The 25,670-nt window shown below is 38.2% G+C and overlaps 1 protein-coding gene across 1 annotated transcript in view; it reads right to left on the bottom strand.

Moving 5' to 3' along the window:
- Positions 1–25,670, bottom strand: part of CTNNA1 (catenin alpha 1) — a 175,822-nt gene that overhangs the window by 90,950 nt on the left and 59,202 nt on the right. The window contains exons 6-7 of the mRNA XM_060093424.1: positions 22,485–22,754; positions 19,568–19,771 (exon numbers count right to left, since the gene is read on the bottom strand). Coding sequence (XP_059949407.1) covers positions 19,568–19,771; positions 22,485–22,754 — 474 coding nt within the window. The remainder of the gene's footprint in view (positions 1–19,567; positions 19,772–22,484; positions 22,755–25,670) is intronic.

Below are 25,670 nucleotides of genomic sequence, written 5' to 3'. Positions count from 1 at the left end.
GAAAAAGTCCACACACAGCAACGAGGACCCAACACAGCCAAAAATAAATAAATAAGTAAATTTATTAAAAAAAAAAAAAAAAGAACAACAGCACTCCACTGAAAATCCCTTCAGTAAGAAATTTATCTTAATGCCAACAACCTATACAAATTAGTAAACACAGAGTTCAAACATCTCTGGAGGGAAAACAAAGCTTCAAATTAGGTAGATTTCACCACCCCAGAGGAAGGCCACTAAATCCCAACTAAGCAAAGAGAATTTTAAAGATGCAGAGGAGCCACCTGATTTCTCTCCAGAAACATAGGTAACAGTAAGCATCCCTGACACCTTCACAACTAATGAGAGATACACTAGTTTATACAATGTTTGTCATCTTCAGCTTCTACTTTCAGTCCCAGATAAAGAAATACCAACTTCATTAGTACCAAGCTCCAAGAAGCAGCAACAGAACCGAGAGCTGACCCAACAGTTCCTTTCTGTAACTCATTGAAAATTTACTTGGGGCAGCAAAAATATGCTCTGTCTCCCAGGACATCAATTTAGAGAGAGATTCCCTCACCAAAATAGGCTTCACAAGCACCTGCCCACACTGATCTGAGGGTGACTGTCTCTACCAAAACACATCTTTCTTACTTCCTGTCACTGTGCCTGAAATTCCACCATCAGCCTCCTCTTTAAGAATCTTCTTTAAGATAAAAAAAGGGGGGGGGGGTGCAGGTGCAAATATCCCCAAACAAAGCAACAATGAAAAGTGGGGAAAAGAGATTATATCTGACTATTTCAATTGACATTTTAACTAAGGAATTATGACAGCTAAAAATGAATGTTCATGGGCCTCCCTGGTGGCGCAAGTGGTTGAGAGTCCGCCTGCCGATGCAGGGGATACGGGTTCGTGCCCCGGTCTGGGAGGATCCCATATGCCGCGGAGCGGCTGGGCCCATGAGCCATGGCCGCTGAGCCTGCGCGTCCGGAGCCTGCGCGTCCGGAGCCTGTGCTCCGCGACGGGGGAGGCCACAACAGTGAGAGGCCCACATACCGCAAAAAAAAAAAAAAAAAAAAAAAAAAATGAATGTTCACAGTTTTCCTCCTAATTTCAGAAAAAGCTTAAGTATTTTGAAAAATCCCATCTCTCATATGAATGTTTTTGGAGCCTGTTACAGTTTGGTCTGGTAGCAAACACCAGTAGATAAAAGGTACAAACTACCTAGCAGGTTAACATAAATGGAAAACCCTGAAATGAGGTCATTATGGTTAATCTGAACCCTTGTTAGTAATTGTAATTTTATATTATATACACAGAGTGGAGTGAGACTTATTTTATGATTGTATATTTGTTGCTGGTTTCTATGATGTAATTGAACATACTTCTGTGATAAAGCCTTAGGATCACTGAAAGTTGGAAGGAGGCTGCCAACTTTTGCCTACACTTCACAGTAGGTAAGGCCAGCCCCTTGGGTCCACCAACGTTGATAGATTTGCAGTTTAGCTCTGCAGGGCAGCAGCAAACCCTATGGGATCAGCCATTCTATTCTGGTAGGTGAACCACAAAGACCAGAAACGGCCAGCATAACACAAACTGAAGAGCCACGCTGTTGAGCTACAAATAATTCATAGAGACAAAAAAAAAAAAAGCAAAAATCTATTATAAGCTAACAAAGTAATTAATGTTGCTTTAAACAAGCCAGTTCACCTACAACCTCTGCTACATCTTTTTTGCAATTTCTTCAAGTTCAAGTGGGCCTAGAATATAGCTATGAGATACTAGTATATATTTATGAGCACCATTATTTCTATCAAAATCCCTCTTTGGAATCCATTATATTCCTCTGACAAAAAAAAGTTTTTAATCTAAAAAGACTATAGAATCTAGAAAAATGGTACAGATGAACCTATGTACAAAACAGAAATAGAGACATAGACGTACAGAACAAACGTATGGACACCAAGCAGGGAAAGAGGGGCTGGGATGAATTGGGAGATTGGGACTGACATATATACACTACTATGTATAAAACAGATAACTAGGGCCTCCCTGGTGGCGCAAGTGGTTGAGAGTCCGCCTGCCGATGCAGGGGATACGGGTTCGTGCCCCGGTCTGGGAGGATCCCATATGCCGCGGAGCGGCTGGGCCCGTGAGCCATGGCCGCTGAGCCTGCGCGTCCGGAGCCTGTGCTCCGCAACGGGGGAGGCCACAACAGTGAGAGGCCCGCATACCGCAAAAAAAAAAACAAAAAACAGATAACTAATGAGAACCTGCTGTATAGCACAGGGAACTCTACTCAGTGCTCTGTGGTGACCTAAATAGGAAGGAAATCCAAAAAAGAGGGGATTTATGTATACATATAGCTGATTCACTTCGATGTACAGCAGAAACACAACACTGTAAAGCAACCATACCCCAATTAAAAAAAAAAAAGACTATGTAATTAATAAAAGCTGATCCATTTTTATAGTTCTTAGAGTTCTAAGATAATCAAATTTCTAGTGATTATATGCAGAATCTTCAAATAAAAAGTCCAAAGTATTTAAAATGTGATAATTTAAGGGCTAACAATATGCATATTGTACAGATCCGCCACTTTTTCACAAAGACAAAAATAAAAAAGTCGCTTTGAAATGATACATGTTCAATCTGATTTCTGAGTTTTTAAATTATTTTTGATTCAACAACCCTTAACTTGACATATTCATAATTTAAATGAAACAGCCACAGAAAATTGCAGGCCATTAGTCTATTCAATACAAAGCCAGGAGATAAAAGAGGCCAACTTTTATGTACTTTTATGTAGGCTTTTTAATTTGGCCAATGTCATTCTGATGGCAATAACTGACACAGGCCCCGTTTCAAAATGGGGGAAACATTCTTTACTTCATATGAGATAAACAAATTGCATGAATCTATATAAAATACAATTTAAAATGATCATCACATCATTAGGGTACGTACGTGAAAAAGCATGTGACTATTTTTAAACAGCTTTATTAAGATATGTATATTTATTATGATGTATATTAAGACATAATGCATATACAATTCACCCAGGTAAATTATACAATTTAATATTTTTTAAGTATATTCACAGATATATGCAACCACTACCATTAGAATATTTTCATCACCTAAAAAGAAGCTCTGTATACCCTTTAGCTATCACTCCTCCAATCCTTGGATGTGAATATTTAAGTACTAAATTTTAAATATCCGGGACATGGTGACCATACTTGGCTTTAAGTTTTAAAGCTCTAAATTTGTTGTCCTTTTCTTAAAAGTAATTTTTAGTATTCAGTCTAAACTTGCTCCTTAAACCTCCAGAATCACAAATTTATCCATTCTTTTTCAAAAAACTCTTCAGATAATTCCTGTTTGTGAAAAAGGGTACCAAGGCAATCAACTCTTGATTCATCACACATGAATGCACCACTTTTTAGCACCTATAACGAACAAAAATACATAAAAACAAAGCCCACAAACACATTTTAAAATGTGTCTATCCAATACTACCTACATAACAAGTAATTATCCTTATTCTGTGGCACATGGCTTCCCTGGGTTTAGAAAAGTAGAAGTGGGCTCCAAGTCCAACCGTGCCAAACTTAACAGGGCCTTAAAGAATGTTAGACACTCTTTTCTTCCACCCACATTAAATATACACCCCCAAAAACTGTTGATTCACCGGATTTTCGGCTGCCAAAAAAGTAGACTAGCTTAGTGTTTGACATTTCCTTTTGGCAGTCATTAGTCCTTAATGTGTCGCTGTCTAGAGGCTAAATGGAATAGTTTCATTCGTTTCTGCTTTAGCAGATCATTTTCTTGGGCCTGAGGAAATGTATCAAAGGCTAAAACCACCCTACAAGGATGCTGTCAATTGAAGATGTTACAAGATAAAAATAATAATGATTAAAACTCCTCTCTCCACAAGCCCCTTATCACTAGAATCTAAACAATACCTTTCTCCATAGGAGCAAATTAAAGGGGAAAAAGCAAACACTTCCCAACACCTCTGACTGTCAGTGAGCTACCCACTAACGGGAAAAGAGGACTGCTTCTAGCTAGTCTTGCTTGTAAAATGGTTCCTTAACGGCTCTTCAGGACTTCCCTGGTGGTCCAGTGGTTAAGACTCCACGCTTCCACTGCAGGGAGCATAGGTTCAATCCCTGGTCAGGGAAGTTCCATGTGCCATGCTCGGTGCAGCAAAAAAAAAAAAAAAAGGCTCTTTGTTCCCAACAAGCCAAGAGGTTTGCCATTCCCTGCACACTAATTAATTCTTGATTCTAAATCTATTATTGTTTCTCCCTTCGCCCACTCTTCAATGCCAATCAATGCCAACCTTGTCTGTCTTTGTATATCCTATTTAATATAAGTTTTACACTTGCTCCAGTGCTTTATAATAATAAAATAATTTTATTTGTGCTTTCCTTTAAAAAACTTCATTGCACCAGCATTATCTCGTATAAATCAGAACTCCTCATTCTGATTTCTGCCGACAAAAAGAGCACTAAAAAAGGAAAAATAATAGAAACAGTACATAGAATGTTTATATTCAAATAAGGTTTTCTCTAGCTAGAGACAATGTATTTTCATAATCAACAGCAAAAGCAAGGAATCTGAAATCATCGTGGCCAAGAAAATACTGTTTAAGCCACCTAAAATTGTGCTGAGGCAACTTCTTAATTAATATGAAATCTACAGAAGTCGTACCACCACCCTCCTGAAAAAAAGAAAGCTCTAATTACTGCCATTTATTAAATTCCATTCAATCAAAGTTTAGTGAACAACAAGGAAACATCACTACTAAATTATATAACAATCAAGCAGGTAAGAAACAGAAAACTTCTTACTATACATGATAGAGCTTTAAAAATATGATTCAGGGGAGGGCAATAGCTCTGATAATGCTTCAGGTAGTAGACTATGGAATGCCTAGATGATTAGGCAATGACCAATTCTGACCTTCTAAAAAAGTGCTTACTAACAATTTAGCCAAGAAAACTCTGCATCGTCCAATGACTATACTAGGTACACTCCTTTTGGAAGAATCAAGGAACTAAAATCAAATACAGTGACAAAGCGTTTACTTCAAGGACACATGCACAAAAACCCAAGCACACCTGGGCAACCAGCCTCAGGAAGGCCATACAGGAAGAATAGGATCCTCCTCTTAGCTGCTTGCACCCTTCTCCAACCTCAAATACCTGACCCAATGTTACCCTCTATGCTGCCTAACTAATTCATAGCTGCTGCCCACCCACAAATTCACTTTGCCATGACCCCTCACGACCCTGACTCTACTTAATGGCATAATTTCCTACTTCAGTTTCCATTTACTAACTGCATCGTTTTCTCGTTATTTTCCCATACAAATTCCCAAGAGAATCTAATTGGCCTAAGAACTGGGGACTGAGAAGGGGGCTGGAATAGAATAAAGCAAGCTGTTCGAGAGGTTGCAAGACAGACAAATGCCTTCAGAAGGGCTGTAAACATTGCAAAGACTATGCCCTTAAACATCTAATATGCTGACATCTACTCAAATAACCATAATGATAAGAGATGTCTTTTATTAACTTTTTATTATGGGATTTTCCAAACATTTAAAATGATTAAGAATACTAAAATGAACTTCCTTATGCAACATCACCAAGTTTTCACAGCTATCAACTTTCTGCTTTCTTGTATCATTTATAGCACTTCTGTTAGTTTTGGGGTGGAGTATTTTAAAACAAATCTACAACATCATGTCATTTCATAAGGGATTCCCCTTGAATCTATGTTCATCTCTTGATGTTCAAATCTTGTCAAATGTTGAGGGTTAAAAGAACTATCACTTGTCCAAAACCTCAAATTGCAAACATACAGTTACTGACGTTTATCACCATAACCCTAAAACTTATGTGATTTTTTTTTTTTTTTTTTTGCCGCACTGCTTGGCTTGCAGGATCTTAGCTCCCTGACCAGGGATTGAACCTAGGTCCCGGCAATGGAAGGGTGCAGTCCTAACCACTCAGCTAACAGAGAATTCCCAAACTAATGTAATTCTTGATTCGGAATGGTTTTAAGAAAATAGCTAATTTTGCACTAGCTGGGAAAACCAACTCAAAAAAAAATAGTTTGATTCTAGCTCTAGAGTTTGCCAAAATGACAGATCTGTAGACAGCAAGTAAGAGCTAGTCAATGGAGTCAGTTTCAACGAACACTGTGATTAGAATTCCACTTTTTTTTTTTTTTTTTAATACGGTACGCGGGCCTCTCACTGTTGTGGCCTCTCCCGTTGCGGAGCACAGGCTCCGGACGCACAGGCTCAGCGGCCATGGCTCACGAGCCCAGCTGCTCCATGGCACGTGGGATCCTCCCGAATCGGGGCACAAACCCGTGTCCCCTGCATGGCAGGCGGACTCTCAACCGCTGCGCCACCAGGGAAGGCCCAGAATTCCACTTTTTAAATGGAATTTTTTTCTGAATGCTACAAAGTTTGATATTGCTTTGAAAAAAAAAATCTAACAAACGTCTTCCTAATGTTTTGAAGTCCATTTCCTGAGTTAAGAAATTCTGATAGCCTAAGAAAAACCAGCTTTGAAAAGGTCAAGGGGACAGGGGGTTCCTTTATCACAAAAGAAATCACTAAATAAGGGTATATATAAACAACCAACTTTTAAAAACCAAACAATTTTCCAGTATATAATGTCTTTATCTTTTTTTCACCAACATAGAATCTTAAAAACAACATAGGGACTTCCCTGGTGGTGCAGTGGTTAAGAATCCCCTGCCAATGCAGGAACACGGGATCCATCCCTAGTCCAGGAGGATCCCACATGCTGCAGAGCAACTAAGCCCGTGCACCACAACTACTGAGCCTGCACGCCACAACTACTGAGCCTGCGTGCCACAACTACTGAAGCCCGTGTGTCACAACTACTGAGCCCACAAGCTGCAACTATTGAAGCCCGAGCACCTAGAGCCTGTGCTCTGCAACAAGAGAAGCCACTGCAATGAGAAGCCCACGCACTGCAACGAAGAGTACTCCCCACTTGCCGCAACTAGAGAAAGCCCACGCGCAGCAACGAAAGAAGACCCAATGCAGCCAAAAAAAAAAAAAAGCAACAACATAAATAGGTCTACTTCCCAGCAACAAGTGAATTTATTGTTATGAGCTTTAAAGATTACAGTTGGGTATCACTGGTCAAATACTTAGGATTTTTCTTATAAAATATTTCAGGTTATTTTACACCAGGGAATAATAAGCAATGTTCATATAGACACAAGAACAAGGCCAAGTCAAAACATAAATCTTTTTATTCCTAGAAGATGAGTTTCTTATTTGAGTCTGCAAAACCAATAATTCTCCCGCAAAGCAGGGAGAATTAATTCAGGACAAGTACGCTCCAGAGTTAAATTTAAAGGACAATTATCAGGGAAGCCTTGAAATCAGATGCCACTCTGCATTCTATACGGTAGACTATTACAAACTGTAAATTACAAAACCCTAAGTTAGAATATCTGCAACTGGAGTAAAACCAGGAGGCCAATCATTCTAACACATCTGAAAATAATCCTTGTAAGACAATTTACTGACTAGATATTATTTTAGCATAAAGCAAATCAAATGAAATGTCTTCCTTATAGTGTATCTCCAAATCATACCATTATGAAAAGGTCCTATGCCATTTTCAGAGAATGACCAAACAAAATCAGTTCTCAGCAGTATCTGGTTCTAAATATTGAATATTCCACTTTAAAATAAATAAGTTATTGAGTGACTTCAAGTACTTATTTAGCAGTCATCAGATGTGAACACAGATTGAACAAAAAATAAACAGAAAAAATAAGGGCATTCGCTCAGAGAAGAAAAATATCACATTCCACAGACTTTAACCCTTCTAATTTTATGACTAAGAAATATGAAAACCGTAGTAATTTTCAAGAGAGCAGGCCTGAAATCACAGAAGAGAAAATTTCCTGGCAGCCAGAGCTATACCTGTCTCTGGCAAGGATAGTTTGGAAACTCAAGGAGTTTTATTAACTACCTTAAGTCCTCTAAAACACCCAATTAAAAAAAAATTTTTTTTAAGACCAATGGACAGAAAATATTAGGGTAGAAAGTTATGATTGATAAGCTTCTAATTTTACATGTTTGTCACATATGGCATTCTAGATAAACAGGTTTATTAAACAATAAAATGCCTACTTTGTTACATTTAAACACTGACACTATTTTATTTTATTTTTTATTTTTTATTTTATTTTTATTTTATTTTTTGGTGGTATGCGGGCCTCTCACTGTTGTGGCCTCTCCCGTTGCGGAGCAAAGGCTCTGGACGCGCAGGCTCAGCGGCCATGGCTCACAGGCCCAGCCACTCTGCAGCATGTGGGATCTTCCCAGACCGGGGCACGAACCCGTGTCCCCTGCATTGGCAGGCAGACTCTCAACCACTGCGCCACCAGGGAAGCCCAATGACACTCTTTTAAAAGAATCAATTTATTATTAACATATGACAACTTTGCCAAAAGTAAAAAGAATAAATAAGAAGGAAGTGTATTATTAATTTCCTAAAACGATACCAATTTGCATGTATTTATAGCACTTTCTAATTTTATGTTCAAGTCAAACATGGTATCCCCTTCCCTTTCCACACTCAAATGAGGGGTGGCGGGGGAGATCCCCTGTCAGCTGTGATTAGATGTTTGAACTACAAGATCATGCAGACTTGTGGGTGGAGACTGCTGCCTTGGCTCTTTGCTATAGACAGAGCAAGGAATGGAGCTACCACACAGAGCTGAGAAGAATCTGCTACAGAGACAGGAGAGCAGCCTCGGTCACTGCCTATCCAGATCCCTGTTAACCTTGTTCTTGGCTACACATCATTTAATGCTCTTTTGTCTCAAGGCATTTTTTGCATTACCACCACCCATTATCCCATTTTCTTCATTTTGCTTGGTCTTGAGTGGTTCTCTGTGCCCTCTAACAAAGTCAGGTAGAGGGGCAGCTATTAATGACCCTGTTTCACAGTTGAGAAAGTAGCTCAGGGGGAGGCTACTGGATCAAGCTTTAATGATGCCTATTCGATGTAAGCATTACTGTCCACCATCCATGGCATCACATATGATGAGGACCATTAGAAGTAACTCTGGACTGATAATCAGAAGGCTTAATTCTAATCTTAACTATTCTTACCTGGGTATAATCACAGCCAAGTTACCTCTAGTTTCAGGCTGTTTTGAAAATAGGTGATTGGTTTTAGCTCGGGTTAAGATGGGGTAAACATTTTCCACCCTGTCTATCCCACTGAATGCAACTAAAAACCCTGGAGAGAATACATAAAGTAGCAATCTGAGAACTGAAATGAGAAAGAGCCAAATCCACAATTATAGTTGGCAGACAGGGCTATAACTGTCTCAGTAACTATTAGAACAAGCAGACCCTAAATAAACAAACAAATAAATAAGCAATCAAGGTATAGAAGTACTGAACCAATTCAATCAACCAATGCCATCAACCAACTGGATCTAACTGACATTTATAGAACACTCCATCCAACAACAGCCAAAAAACATAGCCAAGTGCAGACAGAACATCACAAAGATAGCACCACTGGGTCATAAAACAAATCTCAATAAGCAATTTAAAAAACTGAAATCATGCAAAGTATGTTCTCTGACCATATTGAATTTGAATTAAACTAGAAATCAATAACAGAAATTCAACAAGAAGATCTCCATATACTTGGAAATTAAACAACATACTGTACTTCCAAATAATCCACTGGTCAAAGAGGAAGACTCAAGGAAAATTTTTAAATATTTCAAACTAAACAAAAATAAAAATACAAAATATTGAAATTTATGGGATGGAGACAAAGCAGGGCTTATATGGAAATCTGCCCTAAATCTTTACATTTAAAAAGAGGAAAGATCTCAAGCCAATAACCTACTTTCCCACCTCAAGAAACTAGAAAAACAAAATAAACCTAAAGGAAACAGAAGAAACAATGAGGAACAGAAATCAGTGAAATAGAAATTAACAGAAAAATCAATGAAACCAAAAAAAGCTGGTTCTTTCAAAGGATCAACAGAATTGATAAACCTATAGCCAGACTGGCAAAGAAAATAGAGGCAGATACAAATTACCAACACTAGAAATGAATTAGAGAATATGGCTACAGACTCCCCACAAACACTAAAAGGATAATAAGAGAATGCTACAAACAACTTTTGCATATAAAACTTGACTAACTGGATAAAATGGACCAATTCCTTAAAAGCCACAAACTTCCAAAATTTATCTAAGAAGAAATATATAACCTAAATAATCTCACATCCGTTAAGAGAAATTGAGTTTGTACTTTAAAACCTTCAAAAAATTAGTTGAAAAAAAAATTAGTTGGCTGGACTAGATTAAGGCTTGGCAAACTTCTGTAAAGGGCCAGATATCAAATATTTTGGGCTTTGGGGGCCATTCCATCTCTGTCACAACTACTCAACTACACGACTGCAGTGGAAAAGCAGTCATAGACTGTAAGTAAACAAATGGGCATGGCTATGTTCCAATTAAATTTACAAAAATAGATGGCAGGCAAGACTTTACCAGAGAAGTTTAATTTGTCAACCCTACACTATGATAACTAATGTCACTTCCAAATTCTAAAATTTATAATTCTATATTTCCATGGTCAAAAATCACTGACAAATAGTTCAAGAAAAGGATAATGCAAGTACTATCACACAGAGATAACTGACTCTGTTTTGACCAAGACTTTCTAGAAGTATATACTGTAGTAAACAAAAAACCCTCCCAGACAACTCACCACTTCAAACTAGTCCTGAATGAATCATTACCTCAAAGACGAATCACCTTATTAACGTGAAAAATCTTCAGTGTTCTCATATTAATAGTACTTTGGAAATAAGCACAGTATATGATTATGAACAAAACCTAAAAATCCATGACACATAAAACTAAGGGTCTAAGTTTATTTCTAAACTTTGTGTCATAATGACCATAAGAAACATTGTCAAAAATGTGGGAGGAACTACAGAAGAAAATTTATATTAGCTATTATCCCACCACCCAGTGATAATTACTAATATTCTGATATATTTAGAGGTTATTACTACCGTTTAATTTAGACACATTTTTTAGATATAAAAGCTCTTCAAGGCCGCCTGACATCTAAAAAGCATAAATTAACACCAAGGACAGTCTAACAGCAGTCTCCTGTAGGCTAAAACCTGACGCATCTGCAGCCTGACACTGGGCAGGCTTCCGGGTCTGCCCCATCATCCTGATTTCAAGAGACCACTCTACTATTGTTCCATTAAGCCAGCACCATTTTATCTAATATATAAACATGTATCTTTCTGCATATAAAAGGTTAGGAACTTGCCTGTTAAATACTGCAATCCATAATGCCAGAGTGGCATATATAGGAAGTACCTCAGGCAACATAAAATATAACTAGGGTGAGATGTCGTCCTCAGACTTAAGAAGTTCTCTTAAACCTCTCATCTCACACCACAAGAAAATCACACAGTTTTTGACAAAGAAGCTTTCCAAATTAAATAAATGCTATGTCAAGAGGACTAAGTCCTAAACATGCTTGAATTCTGCATTCAATGAAACATCTATTTATACCTAAATTCTCCAAATATGCTAGGCAGCTCACCAAAAAGCTTACACTAACAAATCAATAAAATCATATAGCTAGAGAACTATGGACTAGCAATACAGGCAAGAGTCTACTGCAGGGGCTTCCCTGGTGGCGCAGTGGTTGAGAGTCCACCTGCCAATGCAGGGGACACGGGTTCGTGCCCCGGTCCGGGAGGTTCCGACATGCCGCGGAGCGGCTGGGCCCGTGAGCCATGGCCGCTGAGCCTGCGCTTCCAGAGCCTGTGCTCCACAACAGGAGAGGCCAAAACAGTGAGAGGCCCGCGTACGGCAAAAAAAAAAAAAAAAAAAAAAAAAGATTCTACTGCAGGAAACCCAAAGGTTCGCACAAAGATGAAAATCATAGCATATCATATAACAAAACTCAGGCCCTGTAGCTGCACATCACAGAGCCAACTGAAACATCTATGACACTCAAGTAACTCCAGAGAGTCTAGCTTGGGAGAATACTCTAAAAAAGCTTTCTTTTCTTGTTCAGCTCACTTCAAGCAGCTATACCAGACCTGGGTTTACCTTATTTAGTGTGAAGTATTTAACTTCATTAATAAATTTCAGTAATAAATTTCATTTATAAAGCTATACAGTGAAAAAACCCATGATTATTAAAGATGATGATGTAAAATCGTATTTGCTCACTTACAAAGATACACTATGATAAAAGTAGTAAGCATTCAGATTTTCAGGTCACAGGGATCTGAGTTCAAATCTAAGCTACATGACTGAGTATTTTTGAGCAAGTAACAATTCAATAGGGTTATTATGGAAGTCAAACAGGTAATAATGTGTGTCTCTCAGCACAATGGCTAGAATATGGTAAGCAGTATAATAGTAAAGACAATCCTTATTTCTGTTGTCAAAAAAAGAAGAAACAGTAAGAAAAGAACAGATAAATGTGTACATACACACAGACAGAATGAACTCTGGAATGCTATATACTGAAAATGGTGATATATAATGAACAGAGAACTTTATAATCAGAAGAAAATTAACCTATTCTAATTTTGAAAATAAGAAAATGCAGCCACAAAATAATGCAGTTAACAAGCTCTTCAAAGGAGTCCTTCAAAGGCTTGGAAGCTTTGGCTCCGCTAAAGTGGTTCCAGGAAAGCATTTGCAAAACTGAGAAGAGATTAGCATCTAGATTAAGTGCTTCCCCTCACTGCAATAACAATATATCTTTGAGAGTGAACATTAACCGCACCTTATTCATATATTCCATATCTAACTATTATCCAAATCAGATAAAAATTTTATATCTGATATGCTAACATAATCAAACCCCTCAAATATAGGCCCAGTCCAATACAAAAAATGTCCAGTTACTTCATTACTCTTTTAGGATCCTACAACCTCCAACGTTTCTGGGCAAGAGCAAAGATAAAATTTAACCTTAAGCAACATCATCCTCCCCTGGTCCTAAGCTGTACCAATTTTCTTCTGCCTAAAACTAGTTTAAGGTATAAAAAATACAAGCTACAATAGCTACTATGTAAGTTACCATTCTGGACACTGAAGGAAGAAGTTGGGACTTCCCTGGTGGTCCAGTGGCTAAGACTCCATGCTCCCAATGCAGGGGGCTGGGGTTTGATCCCACATACCGCAACTAAAGATGCCACCTGCAGCAATGGAGACCCTGCATGCCACAACTAAGACCCAGCACAGCTAGCTCAATAAAATTAATTAATTAATTTTAAAAAAAGGAAAAAGTTGATGCTTAACTCTTATCTACTCACCTTAGCTGGTTGGTTACCCAGCAGTCAGAATATAATACAAGCAAGAAACAAAAACTACTTATATAATTTAGAATTTTCTAGTAGCCATAAGTAAAAAGAAACACATAAAAATTAAGAACAGATTTTATTTAACCCAATATATCCAAAATATTATCAATGAGATATTACTGAGATATTTACAGCTTTTTCAGTGCAGTGAGTCTTGGAAATCTGGTATATAGTTTACACTCAGCACATTTTAAATTGGACCTGTCACCTATTAAGTGCTCAACAGCAACATATGCCTACTGGCTACCACACTGGATGGAACAGAGCTAAAGCTACTCAAGCCCAAGGCATGTGTTTCTTCACACCAATTATAAATTCTCATTCTAGTCAGTCAGCATATGACCATGAACTGCTGGACAAGATTGCTCAGGTCAAAACCAGATGGAATTCATTTCAAAGACTGAGGGTCATTTATGTTTCAGACACTGTGTTAAGAGTTTTCAGATTGGGGTCGGGGGGGAGGGGGGTTAGAGTGGAGAGTTTTGTTCATTTGTTTTTTGAGGGGAATGTGAGTGTGATAAAAGAGACAAATAAGTTTGGTCCCAATAAATTCTACTGCAGTACTGGGAAAAACTCAAAGCACATGCCCTAACAAAGGGAGAAAGGACCACATTAAGGATCAGCATATCTCTTAGCAGAACGGAGAGTGTGAAAGAAAGAATTCGGCTGTACCAAGTACAGGGCTTTTCAGAAGGAGACTTTTCACTGGCATTGAAATACTATCTTCAAAGAGTATTATAACACAGAACTGGACTCCAAAGTCAACTACACATTTAAGAAACAGAAAGTTTAACCTATTAAACTAGTAGTTTGTTTTAACCCATTAACCTAATTGTTTGTTTTTTAATTTTGTTTGTTATTTTTTTTTACTGTTTATCGTATAACATAACATTTACCATCTTAACCAATATTAAGCATATAGCTCATAGGTCTCAAGAACATTCACATTATTGTGCAACCATCACCACATCCGTCTCCAGAACTTTTCACTTTCTCAAACTGAAATTCTGTCCCCATTAAACAGTAACTCCACATTCCCATCTCCCCCAGCGCCTGGCACCCCCATTCTCCTTTCTCTCTATGAATTTGACAACTCTAGGAACCTCATGGAAGTGGATCATACAGGATTTGTCCCTGTGTCTGGCTTATTTCACTCAGCATAATGTCCTCCAGGTCCACCCATCTTGTTGCACCATTAACCTAATAGTCTGAATGTTATACGAATATTTTGTGTCTATGCAGAGAGCATTAAGAGGGTTAAAACTATTTTAAAATTTAAAAACACTCTGCATACAAGAACGGGGACAAACTGGAAATACATATACCTAAATGTTAATAGTAATGGTGGGTCAATAATTTAATGCACATGTATGATTTTCAACTACAAAAAAATAAACAAAGTGGCAATAACTTTTTTCAAATTCAATTACATTTCACTTTAATTTCAATCCATTCACTTTTTTTTTTGGCCGCACCCCACAACATGCAGAACTTCCCCAACCAGGGATTGAACCTGCACCCCCTGAAGTAGAAGCATGGGGTCTTAACCACTGGACCACCAGGGAAGTCCAATCCATTCACTTTTAAACCCATCCAAGCTGTTTTTCTTTCTCTAGAATCCTCATAGGCAGAGTAACCTTAGGCTGATAGAGCAAGAACAAATTAAACATAACCACAATAACTACATTTCATTTCAAGGAAACCTGGAAGTCATTTGTGAAACAAAGATCCCCTGAACGGTCAAAAACCCTCTGCTCTCAGGCATCTGAAGCATTTCCATAATGTTTAAGTAAGTAGGGGTCAAATGCATTACCCTTAACATCAGTATCTCTTAAAGCATCATACAGTAAGTTAGTGATAGATCTAAGACTATCTATCTCTAACTCTTCAAACTACAATGCAAGTAGAAGCAGTAAGGCTGCTGGCCTCCTGGCCCTTGATGCCTTTAAAAGGGAGTTTGGCCCTCACCCTATGATCTAACATATCACTTCCATTCACTGCTTATTTCAGAGTATTAACTTTTTCCAAAAATGTCATCTGTATACTGAAAGAGCTACAGGAAGTAAGGGTAAATCACCCATGGCCTCCTCCCCCATAACCCTCTAGAATGTAAGGTCAATAAGGGCAAGGATCTTTGTTTTTTCCACTAATATATCCCTAGTACCATGAATATCCCAAACTGTTCACTTTATCCATTCTCCCAAGTCAGCGTGAGTTCATTAAGCAAGCACCTATTGAGTATCTCTACTACCATTATACCAGACCCTGAAAGAATATTTTTTAAATAGTTCCCATCTTTCAAAAGCTTAAAACCTAGCTGCAGAAATTACATGGATATAGGAAATACAATTGAGCAACAATTCAAGGAAGTAAACAATTGAGTGCAAAACTTCAAGCTACAAAGAAATAATGTAGAATGGTGTAGTCTGAAATGGCCTTCAGCAAAGAGATGGGGGGCGAAATGTGGGCCTTGAAGGAAGGGCAGGTTAGGTTTAAATAAGTAGGAAGGGAATTTCAATAACACAATGGACAATGTCTTACTGAAGGCATGAGCTCAGACTGGCCTGAGCAGGCAGAACAAACTGGAAGTGGAGAAAGTGAATACAGCCTGGAATAAGACAACAGCAGTGGAGACAGAAAAGGAAAAATGCAATAAACCATCGTAGCACTTTCTCCACCTTAACTGCACATTGGAATCTCCTGGGGAACTTTTAAAAATACTGATGCCTGGAACTCAATTTGGTGATTCTGACTTAACTTGGGTACAACCTAGACATCAGGATTTCTAAGTTTCTTTTTCAGAAAAAGCTTTTCTTTTTTTTTTTTTGGGCTGCGTTGGGTCTTCGTTGCTGCACATGGGCTTTCTCTAGTTGCGGTGAGCAGGCTTCTCATTGCAGTGGCTTCTCTTGTTGCGGAGCACCGGCTCTAGGCACGCGAGCTTTGGTAGCTGCAGCACACGGGCTCTAGAGCACAGGCTCAGTAGTTGTGGTGCACGGGCTTAGCTGCTCCGCGGCATGTGCGATCTTCCCGGACCAGGGCTTGAACCCGTGTGCCCTGCATTGGCAGGCGGATTCTTAACCACTGCACCACCAGGGAAGCCCCCCAGGGATTCTGATGTGCATCCAAAGTTAAGAATCATTGCCTTATCCCACCAACTGTACATTCTGGAAAATAAAACTTTATTAAATTAAAAAATAAAAAAGAATCATTGCCTTAGAGGAAACACCAATGTAACTTGATAAGTGGCAACAAAGGATGAAGAAGGAAGGCTCAAGAAATTACAAGATTTATTTTAAAGTATGTATCTATAAAAATCATGACATGGGCCTCCCTGGTGGCGCAGTGGTTGAGAGTCCGCCTGCCGATGCAGGGGATACGGGTTCGTGCCCCGGTCTGGGAGGATCCCATATGCCACGGAGCGGCTGGGCCCGTGAGCCATGGCCGCTGGGCCTGCGCATCCGGAGCCTGTGCTCCGCAACGGGAGAGGCCACAACAGTGAGAGGCCCGCATACCGCAAAAAAAAAAAAAAAAAAAAAATCATGACATGACTGAGAGAATCCAGTAAATGAAAAAAAGTAAAAATATGTGAACCTTTCTGGATTTTACCACTCTGTCAACAAAGTTCTAAGTACTGAACCAGTTTTAATTAATCCAGACTGTCTCAATTCTCCACATACCATAATTATTTATCTAATATTTTTCAAAAGAAATAATCAAAACTTAAAGTGAATCATTTTTTTAAAATCAAGGTAAAGCTCAATACAAAGATTATAAAATAAATACTCCATAAATTGCCTCAGGTTTTCCAGCTAGAAATAATCTCATCCTCCTTGCAATCCCCATGGTATTTTAGTAGTACCTATGATGGCACTCCCAATAAATGTTCTGTAGAGATGCTGTATGTTTCAGAAGGAAGGGATCAGTGCCTCATTCCTCCTCTTACACAGTGCCCAGCAAACTACTCTGCAGATGACACATACTCAATATGAACTGAGTGACAGGAAGATACTGCGGGTTAAGTTCTGACTGTCACTGGAGGTTCTAAATGTTCTTGAATGTTTCATAAATAAGCAAAAATCTATCCCTAGTTGATTCTGCTTCTTGCAGACCCTTTTATCATTCTAAGCTTTCTTCAAATGTGCTTCATTGCCCTCCCCCTTTATCCTCACTCCATCACTTTTTGACAGGACACAGCCTGATCACTGTTATGTGAGTCAATTCAAGGAAACTAAATATTTTTATCTTTAGGAGAAATGTGTTCAGAAATCACCTTCTAAAATATATTTCTGAATACTGAGAGAATTTCTTTCAAAACCCCCACCATAATCCTTAAATTTCAGCCTGACATCAATCACTGTTCTAGTTTTCACTTACATAATAAAATGTTATATAAGAGTGCTGTTATGGTCTCCATATCTTCAGTATAAATGAGTATCTCCCACCAATACTTACATCCATGGCACAAAATAGAAAGTACTATTTGTCTGGCATTCTGGGGAGAATCTAGGAGGTACCTCATGATCAGAGATGACTAGTCCAAGATCTGACCAACCCCAAGACTCAAGGAATATCTTTTAGACTGGTTAGGAAACTCTAGTATAGGGGAATGAGAACAGATTTATCACATACTCTTCCCCACAAAGGCTGTTTTTAAAGTGGTTTCCCAATCATAACTGCACTGGACACTTTCATACCACTTCAGCACACGACAGTAGATAACTGATTCACATACATGCCATGAGTCTTAGTTTCCCTGAGCCAGTCTTCAAATTATTCATTTTTTATATTTTCTGATTTTCAGGCTTATATATGGGTTTTTAAATGTGTCCCACATTTTCAATGTGACTTATCAACCGCTTCTTCCATTTGATTTAACCAAGTCTCTAATCTCATTTTTCTGAGGTAGACTGCATACGATCAAAACATGGCAATGGCTTAAAAGAATTCAATATGCTTCACTAATTTCACAATATGGTAGAAACCAGATAAACACAGGAAAGCATTCATCTTCACCCTAGGAATTCCATCATGACTCACCATTATATGTTCACTTATATAAGAATATAAGTGAACAAACAAGATATATGGCAAATGAACAAATGAGAAAGCACCAAAGATCTTTTCATGAAAACTATTAAATAGGGAAAAATCACTAGTGATAACTAATTTGCATTGTCCTTCTTCCCTTTAAAATGATTTTATATAATTTTTATTTAATTTATTCCTTCTTTGCCACAGTAAAATGCTGCGTACAAGGTCTAAACTACACTAACCCTAAACCAGCATTAAATAACTGGAATGAAAGAAGTATTAGGGAAGGAAAAAAGAAGACATTAACAATACCGAAAAGAAATCAACAGATACAGTATTTTCTACGGCAAAAAAATTGTCAGGTATCCAATTTCACAGCACTGGTTTTTAAACACAAACCTTAAAAATTAAAAAACACTACTCAGTTCACCTAATACAGCTCTACTTGGCAATTACTTACTCTTATAGCACTGCACATGGCTCATTCAAATAACTTCATCAACTATGAATATTTTCAGCATTCCATTTTGCCCAAAATTAGATGGCCACCTACATGTGATAATGGAATTTTAGGGGTACTGAAAGTTACTATCCCTAGTAGACACATGCTGAAATATTTAGAGGCGAAGCAATACAATGTCTGCAACTTACTTTCAAATGTTTCATAAAAATAAAAAGGTTGTATATGTGTATATATACATATACATGCATATATTTATACACACAAACATGCACATGTGTTTACATGTTAATTGGTGAATCTAGGTAAAGGGTAGATGGGTGTTCATTATATGATTTCTGTAAGTTTAAAATTTTTCACACCAAAAAGTTGGGCAGAAAGGGTGCACTACAGAAAGCCATTTATCCATTCCTTGAAAAATTTTACTCCACCCGAGAGTCAAGAAGTTAAAAACATATTTGACATATACAGTTAAAACATACTTGATATGTATAGTTAAAACATGTATAGTTAAAACACCTCTTAACATGTATAGTTAAGACCCAACAATTATTATGGAAAACTCCTGTTACTTCAAAGAAAAGTTCTGAAAAACACCTCAGATCCAATATCTGCTATAGAAAATTCCTCTTACTCACGTTGCCCATGTACTCCGAGAGCAGGTCCTGCAAGGCCTGGCGGACAGCATTACACTCTGCCACGATTCTCTCACGCCGGTCATCACGTGTGCAGGATGAATCAGCCATCAGGGCAGCCCCACTAATGATGCTTTCCAGGCGCTCCTCCAGGGAAGGCCTAAAGCGCTCCTCGCTGAAGCTCAAGGGGTCCACAATGATTTGTTTCTGCAAAGGAAACATTATTGAATGCTAGTGTAATCTCTATTCCCTCCAATATTCAAGAAGGTGAGGAAAGTGTTGATTAGGAACACCAATATATAACACAAAAATTTCAATTCCTGAAACAAAGTTATACTTCTTGGCAGATGAGGGGCATCCCACACAAGTTGGCCTGTGGTGGATTACTTCTCAAAGAAGACGCTGGAAGCAATACTATCCAGTGGAACAGGGCCTGAATAAGGTACGATACCACAAATGCAAACAGAAATATGTCGGCATAAAAATCATGTTCACATTACTTAATCTGAACATCTAAAGGTCAGCCTATGCAGTAATAGTAAGTTACCAAATGAGAATTACAAGGAAAATAAACATTAGCACTCTTGTTCTTTTCTATGTAGAGTATAAAACTGCTACACGACATTAGCAGAACTGTTTCACCACAAAAAATAAATAAAAACAAAACACTGACTTCTGTCTTCTAAGTTTCAGAAAGGAATGAGTTTATAATCAATTTCAATTTTCTTCATCTTATACATTTCATTAAAGCTTATAAACAATTCAGGCTCAAATTTATCCTGTTAATTCCAAACTAGAGACTTTCTTTGCTGAAAGACCTCCAGGTATTCTGTAAGAGATGACAGCAATCTGTCCCAACAAAGCCACTCTCTGAGATACAATTGCCTGAAAAAGAATAAATCCTTCCTCTGTCTTCCCTTCACTCCCCTGACTCCACTTAAATCCAGCTTTACCACTGATGAGTGAGGTCAGGTCACAAGTAAGCTATAGGTTCTAGGTCAAACATCAACACCCCCAGGACAAGATCTACTGGCCTTCCTCAAACTTCTCCACTTGATACAATTTATCCTTACACCAATAAATGCGTGTACAAATATTTTGCCTTTAATTTTTCTTTATAAGAACTATGCTCTTATTGATCTCAGTTTAAATGCCAAGTTTTTTCTCTAAAAAAAGCTTGCCCTTTTCCAATAAGTACACGTCTTCTTTCCCTTCCAAAGAACCGTCAGTTTCAAAACTAAACATACAATTCCTTCAGTTTATTATTAACCTACATTTTAGCTGATTATTTTTTTACCAGATTAAGTTACTGCAGTATTTCTCTGGTCAAAACTGAATACACTGGGCCTCCCTGGTGGCGCAAGTGGTTGAGAGTCCGCCTGCCGATGCAGGGGATACGGGTTCGTGCCCTGGTCTGGGAGGATCCCATATGCCGCGGAGCGGCTGGGCCCGTGAGCCATGGCCGCTGAGCCTGCGCGTCCGGAGCCTGCGCGTCCGGAGCCTGTGCTCCGCAACGGGGGAGGCCACAACAGTGAGAGGCCCGCATACCGCAAAAAAAAAAAAAAAAAAAAACTGAATACACAACATCTTCTTCACAATGACCAACAGGAATGAAGAATGAATGGTCAAAGAATTTTAACATAGAGTCATAGAACTTCAACAGACCTGTAACCGTTTAGTCCAACCCTGTCATTTTATGAATGAAGTTTCACTAGAATCTTAAGAGGTTAAGTGACCTCTGATAGACATTACTCAACTTAGGGCAAAATGTAATCTGTACTGCCTTGAAGGGGGCAGTACCTAATACTGCCAAATTTGAAGGGGAAAAACAACAGTGCCAGTTAATTGTAAGATATATCTTAAGAATTTGCCATAAAGTCATTTGATGTTTAAGGCTCCAGGGTAAAAATTTAGTTCTAACATCATGGTCTTTAGGCTTAACACTGTCTTTACCCAAGACAAAGTAAAGGGGTGAGACAAAGGAAAGAAAAGTAAAGACCAGAAAAAACTGTTAAAATGCACTCCATTATATTGATTCTATACCTCAAAGCACTCCTGCTAATGAAAGGATGCTGGTCACCTGGAAGGCAATTTTCCCTTATGTTAATTAAAAAAATAATAATAACATAACAGTTGGTTTAAAAAAACAAACAAACAAAAAACCACTTTAAAAAAATCTTAAAACTGCTGCCATCTACTGGAAGCCATGAGGCATTGTGGGTAGGAATTTAAAACCATAAAACACAACCCAAAAAATTAAGATTAAAGTTGATACATAGGATAGTGTGTACACAGAATATATATACAGAACAGATCTGGGGCATCATCTATAAAAGGTAGTTATATGGCATTATGCTAAGGAAGTATTTTCATCCTAAATTTGCTTCCACTTGATTAAATTTTGTCTATTATTTAGTCATTGAGAAGAGAAGTGTATCTAGGCAGACAAGTCAGATTAAGAGGACAGCACTTCTGCTGTAGTCACTTATGATGTGTCTGTATCTCTCACTGACTGTGAGCCCCCGGAGGGCAGAGCCTAAGTGAGCTTTGCCTCTGTATCTCCCATAGCTTCATATCTACCAGAAGGTTAAAGTCTTGATTGAAATGAACCAAATTCATATCTTCACCAAAGAATGACCTCATAGGAAACACAAGTTGCATAAAAGAATTCAGAAGTTTAAAACTAAAAAAGAAAAGAGAAGGGAAGGGGAAGAGGAAGGGGAGGGGGAAGAAAAGATAAAATGCTTTAGGCCAAGTCAAGGTCAAGTAGACTGATAGTTCATAAAATTTCTTTCAACTTAGACTACAAATCTAAGTAGAAATTGAGCTTTCATGAGAAACCTTTATCACATTTCCCCAGAAATCTGTTAACTTTGAGGGATGGTCAAGAGCCTGTAGTTTCCTCCCAAGTATAACTTACATCAAAGTTATTGAGGGCATATGCCAGTTCTCCTCCTCCTCCACCCTGGTGCTGGGAGGCATCATCTGATGCAGTAGCCTGGGCTGCATTAGAAATGCCTGTGACCGCCTGCTGCAGCTGCTTATATATCAGGTCTCTGTTGGCCTTATAGGCTGCGACATCAGGGTGCTGTAGGCATGCCTGGGATGCAGTATAGAGGATTGGAATGTTTTTCTGCAGGATTCCTCTGGCTGCAGCCATCTGATCCCGATGGCCCATATCTTTCAGTTCCTACAAGAGTAAAACAAGAATATGGGTCCTACTCGTAAAAATTTGTCAGTGAATTCTGAAAAGTTAGAATTTCTACTAATTAGACAATATTTTCATTAACAGCCTGGCTTGAAAGTTCATCACAAAGGAGGCAGTATGGCTTAGTAGGTTAAGAGTTCAAACTTTTCCAAAACACATGGACCTGAATTTGAATCTCCAGCTCTAATTTTTACTATTATGATCCTATTTAAACTCTCCATCTTCAGTTTCACCTTCTGTAAAATAGGAGCAATAATATTACCTCTCTTACAATTGTCTTGAGGATTAAATGGAATAATGCATGTAAAGCATCTAGAACAGCACTAAATAAAAAACAAAACATAAAACTGACTAGCATCTTGATTACAACTTTATAAAGATGGATGTACCTATTCCAACCAAAATAGAAAAATCAGAGACACATTTAAACACAGGAAAACTTATTGAGGATTTCTTTTTTATTAACTTATAAAAGTTCACTGAAAGATTTTTATGAAATTTGGGATGGGATACCACAAGTATACACAAACTACTCAAACCAGCCAGGTGAGGATGTGGCAGGCTGTTCCCCCAAGTACAGAACATCTCCCCCCTCCCACATCCCAAAGACCACCTTAGGACCCGGTTTATTAAGGCATAAAGCTGAGGCTCATGGACTCCATGACTTTAATCCAAAAGGTTTGTATTTCACTGTAATACTCTATAGATATGTAGTCTTAGGTGAAACTGTCCTTTTTCAATTTCCTCTACCCCATAATTATAATTCAGAGTTAAAAGGATTTGAGGTTCCTAACATGGTTTCAACTACCAGCATCTACTTGGTAAACCGGGTGAATATGCTAAGTGACAATTAAGTGATACCAATAATAAGCAAGATGGAAAGGGGGTATTTCTGGTACCCCTATGTTACTGCAATTACTCAGAGAAAACTAAGTCTTCAGTAAATGTGGATTGCCACCACAGAAGAGAAATATAAGTGATAACCATAACTGACCACCAACTGTTCCAACTCTATTTTACGTGTGATCCTAGAATTTCAATGTTAATGTCACCAACTGAATCCTAGAGTACAAATTTAAATGTTTTTAAAATGAGTATTACTTGTACAAACAGTAAGAGAAAACTGACTTAGAAAGGCCAAAGTCAATTACTCAACTTAAAGTCTGACAGCTGTTTAATGGCTCATCTTTCTAAATGAGTTCCTGATTAAGCATTAGAACACCAAACCTCCTCCCTTTTCCTGAAACTTCATCTCACTATATGTTTTAGGTTTGCATCTTTATTCAAACCTTGTATAATATGACAGCTTACTTTTCCTCCTAGAATTCTTTTCTCATTTGGAATCTGAATTTGCAAGCAATAGCACACAGCACTCCAAATGCCCTGTAGCACCGTACATTAGGCTAAATATTCATAAACAGGACCCTGTGGATTTTGAGAATCAGTGATCATTTCAAGACTCAGGTTATGACAGGGGGTTGAGGCTCACACCATTATGCTTAAACAGCTGGTGCACATGTTCTGTATGGCATTTTCTAAATGTCTTGCCCTCACCAACACCTCAGGGACTTTTAAGTTTTCTAAGGAGGCATTTGCCTTTAAGCACTTAATAATGTCCTTTGTTTTATAAAATGTTTTGCAATCAACTTTGGCATTCTCCCTAAGTATCTATAACCTAGATATCAGTACAGCCTCTTGTAAAGGTTAGCAAAGACACTTGTGGTCACTTAAAGTTATAATAGGTGCCAAAATTACTATTCAACATCTGACTTTCCTAAAGCCACTGCCTGGCCTGGTATGATAAACTCCTACCTTTCCAAAGACTACATCAGGTTCAATACTCAGAAATAGGACCCCATGGATTTAGAGGAGTCGACGATCATTTCAAGACTCATAAACTGTGACAAAGGTCTAGGGCTCACCATTATGCGTAAGCAGCTAGTGTACATGTTCTGTGTGGCATTTTCTAAATGTCTTGCCCTCATCACAATGTATCTTTGATAGACTTCTTTTTACAAGTACGGGGGATATATTTTAATCTATGATGAAAATGACAGCCACCATCGTTTGTCCTAACTGCTAAGGTGTTCTATTTTCTCTCTTTAGAATTGCTTTTGCCGTAGGACAAAGAAACTAGGTTTTGTTAAGATAGGAAAATAGACACTATCACAAGGCAGCACTACTTACTATAATAATGATCAATCATAAGAATTCTTTTCAAGATATATAGTCCTGATAAGTAACCCAGATTAGTGAAAAAAAAGTGAGCTATTAGCAGTGTAATAGATTACTTAGAAAATTACAGAGTTCCTTGGTCTACTTTAGCCTTCATGATTCACCAATTTGACCAATCCAGTTATATTTCAAACAGACTCAGGAACAAACAGAAAACATAAAGTGGAAATGACCCCTTTCAACATAATTTGAACCAACGATCACAGGCAGTGACCAAGAAACAGAAGCTAAATTCTAAGCAATCCATAACACTTTCTAACCAAGACCTGGAAATTCAAGTGAAAGTTTCCTCTCATGTGCCTCTTAACAATGTAAAACTGTAGCCATAGATACTTTTTTTTTTGGCCACACCACACAGCATACAGAATCTTAGCTCCCCAACCAGGGATCGAACTCCATGATCCCCCCAGAGTCTTAACCACTGGACTGCTAGGGAAGTCCCCATAGATACTTTTGATCAGATGTCTTCTCTTGGATTCAAATGACTATACTTAAAGAAATGGTCCATGGTCAAACCCATCCAGTACAGGTGATTTACACATAAAACAGTGGCAGTACTATCCATTACCAATTTGTCTGTTCAGGCTTTCAGAAAAATAATCATGAAAGAGTTCACAGACTAGGTAAGAAGCACGACATTTTAACCAAACCTATATCAACAAG

This window comes from Mesoplodon densirostris, chromosome 3, assembly GCF_025265405.1.
Source record: "Mesoplodon densirostris isolate mMesDen1 chromosome 3, mMesDen1 primary haplotype, whole genome shotgun sequence".
NCBI lineage: Eukaryota > Metazoa > Chordata > Mammalia > Artiodactyla > Ziphiidae > Mesoplodon > Mesoplodon densirostris.
Note: the sequence above shows the minus strand (reverse complement) of the source record. Positions and strands in the feature narration are given on the sequence as shown.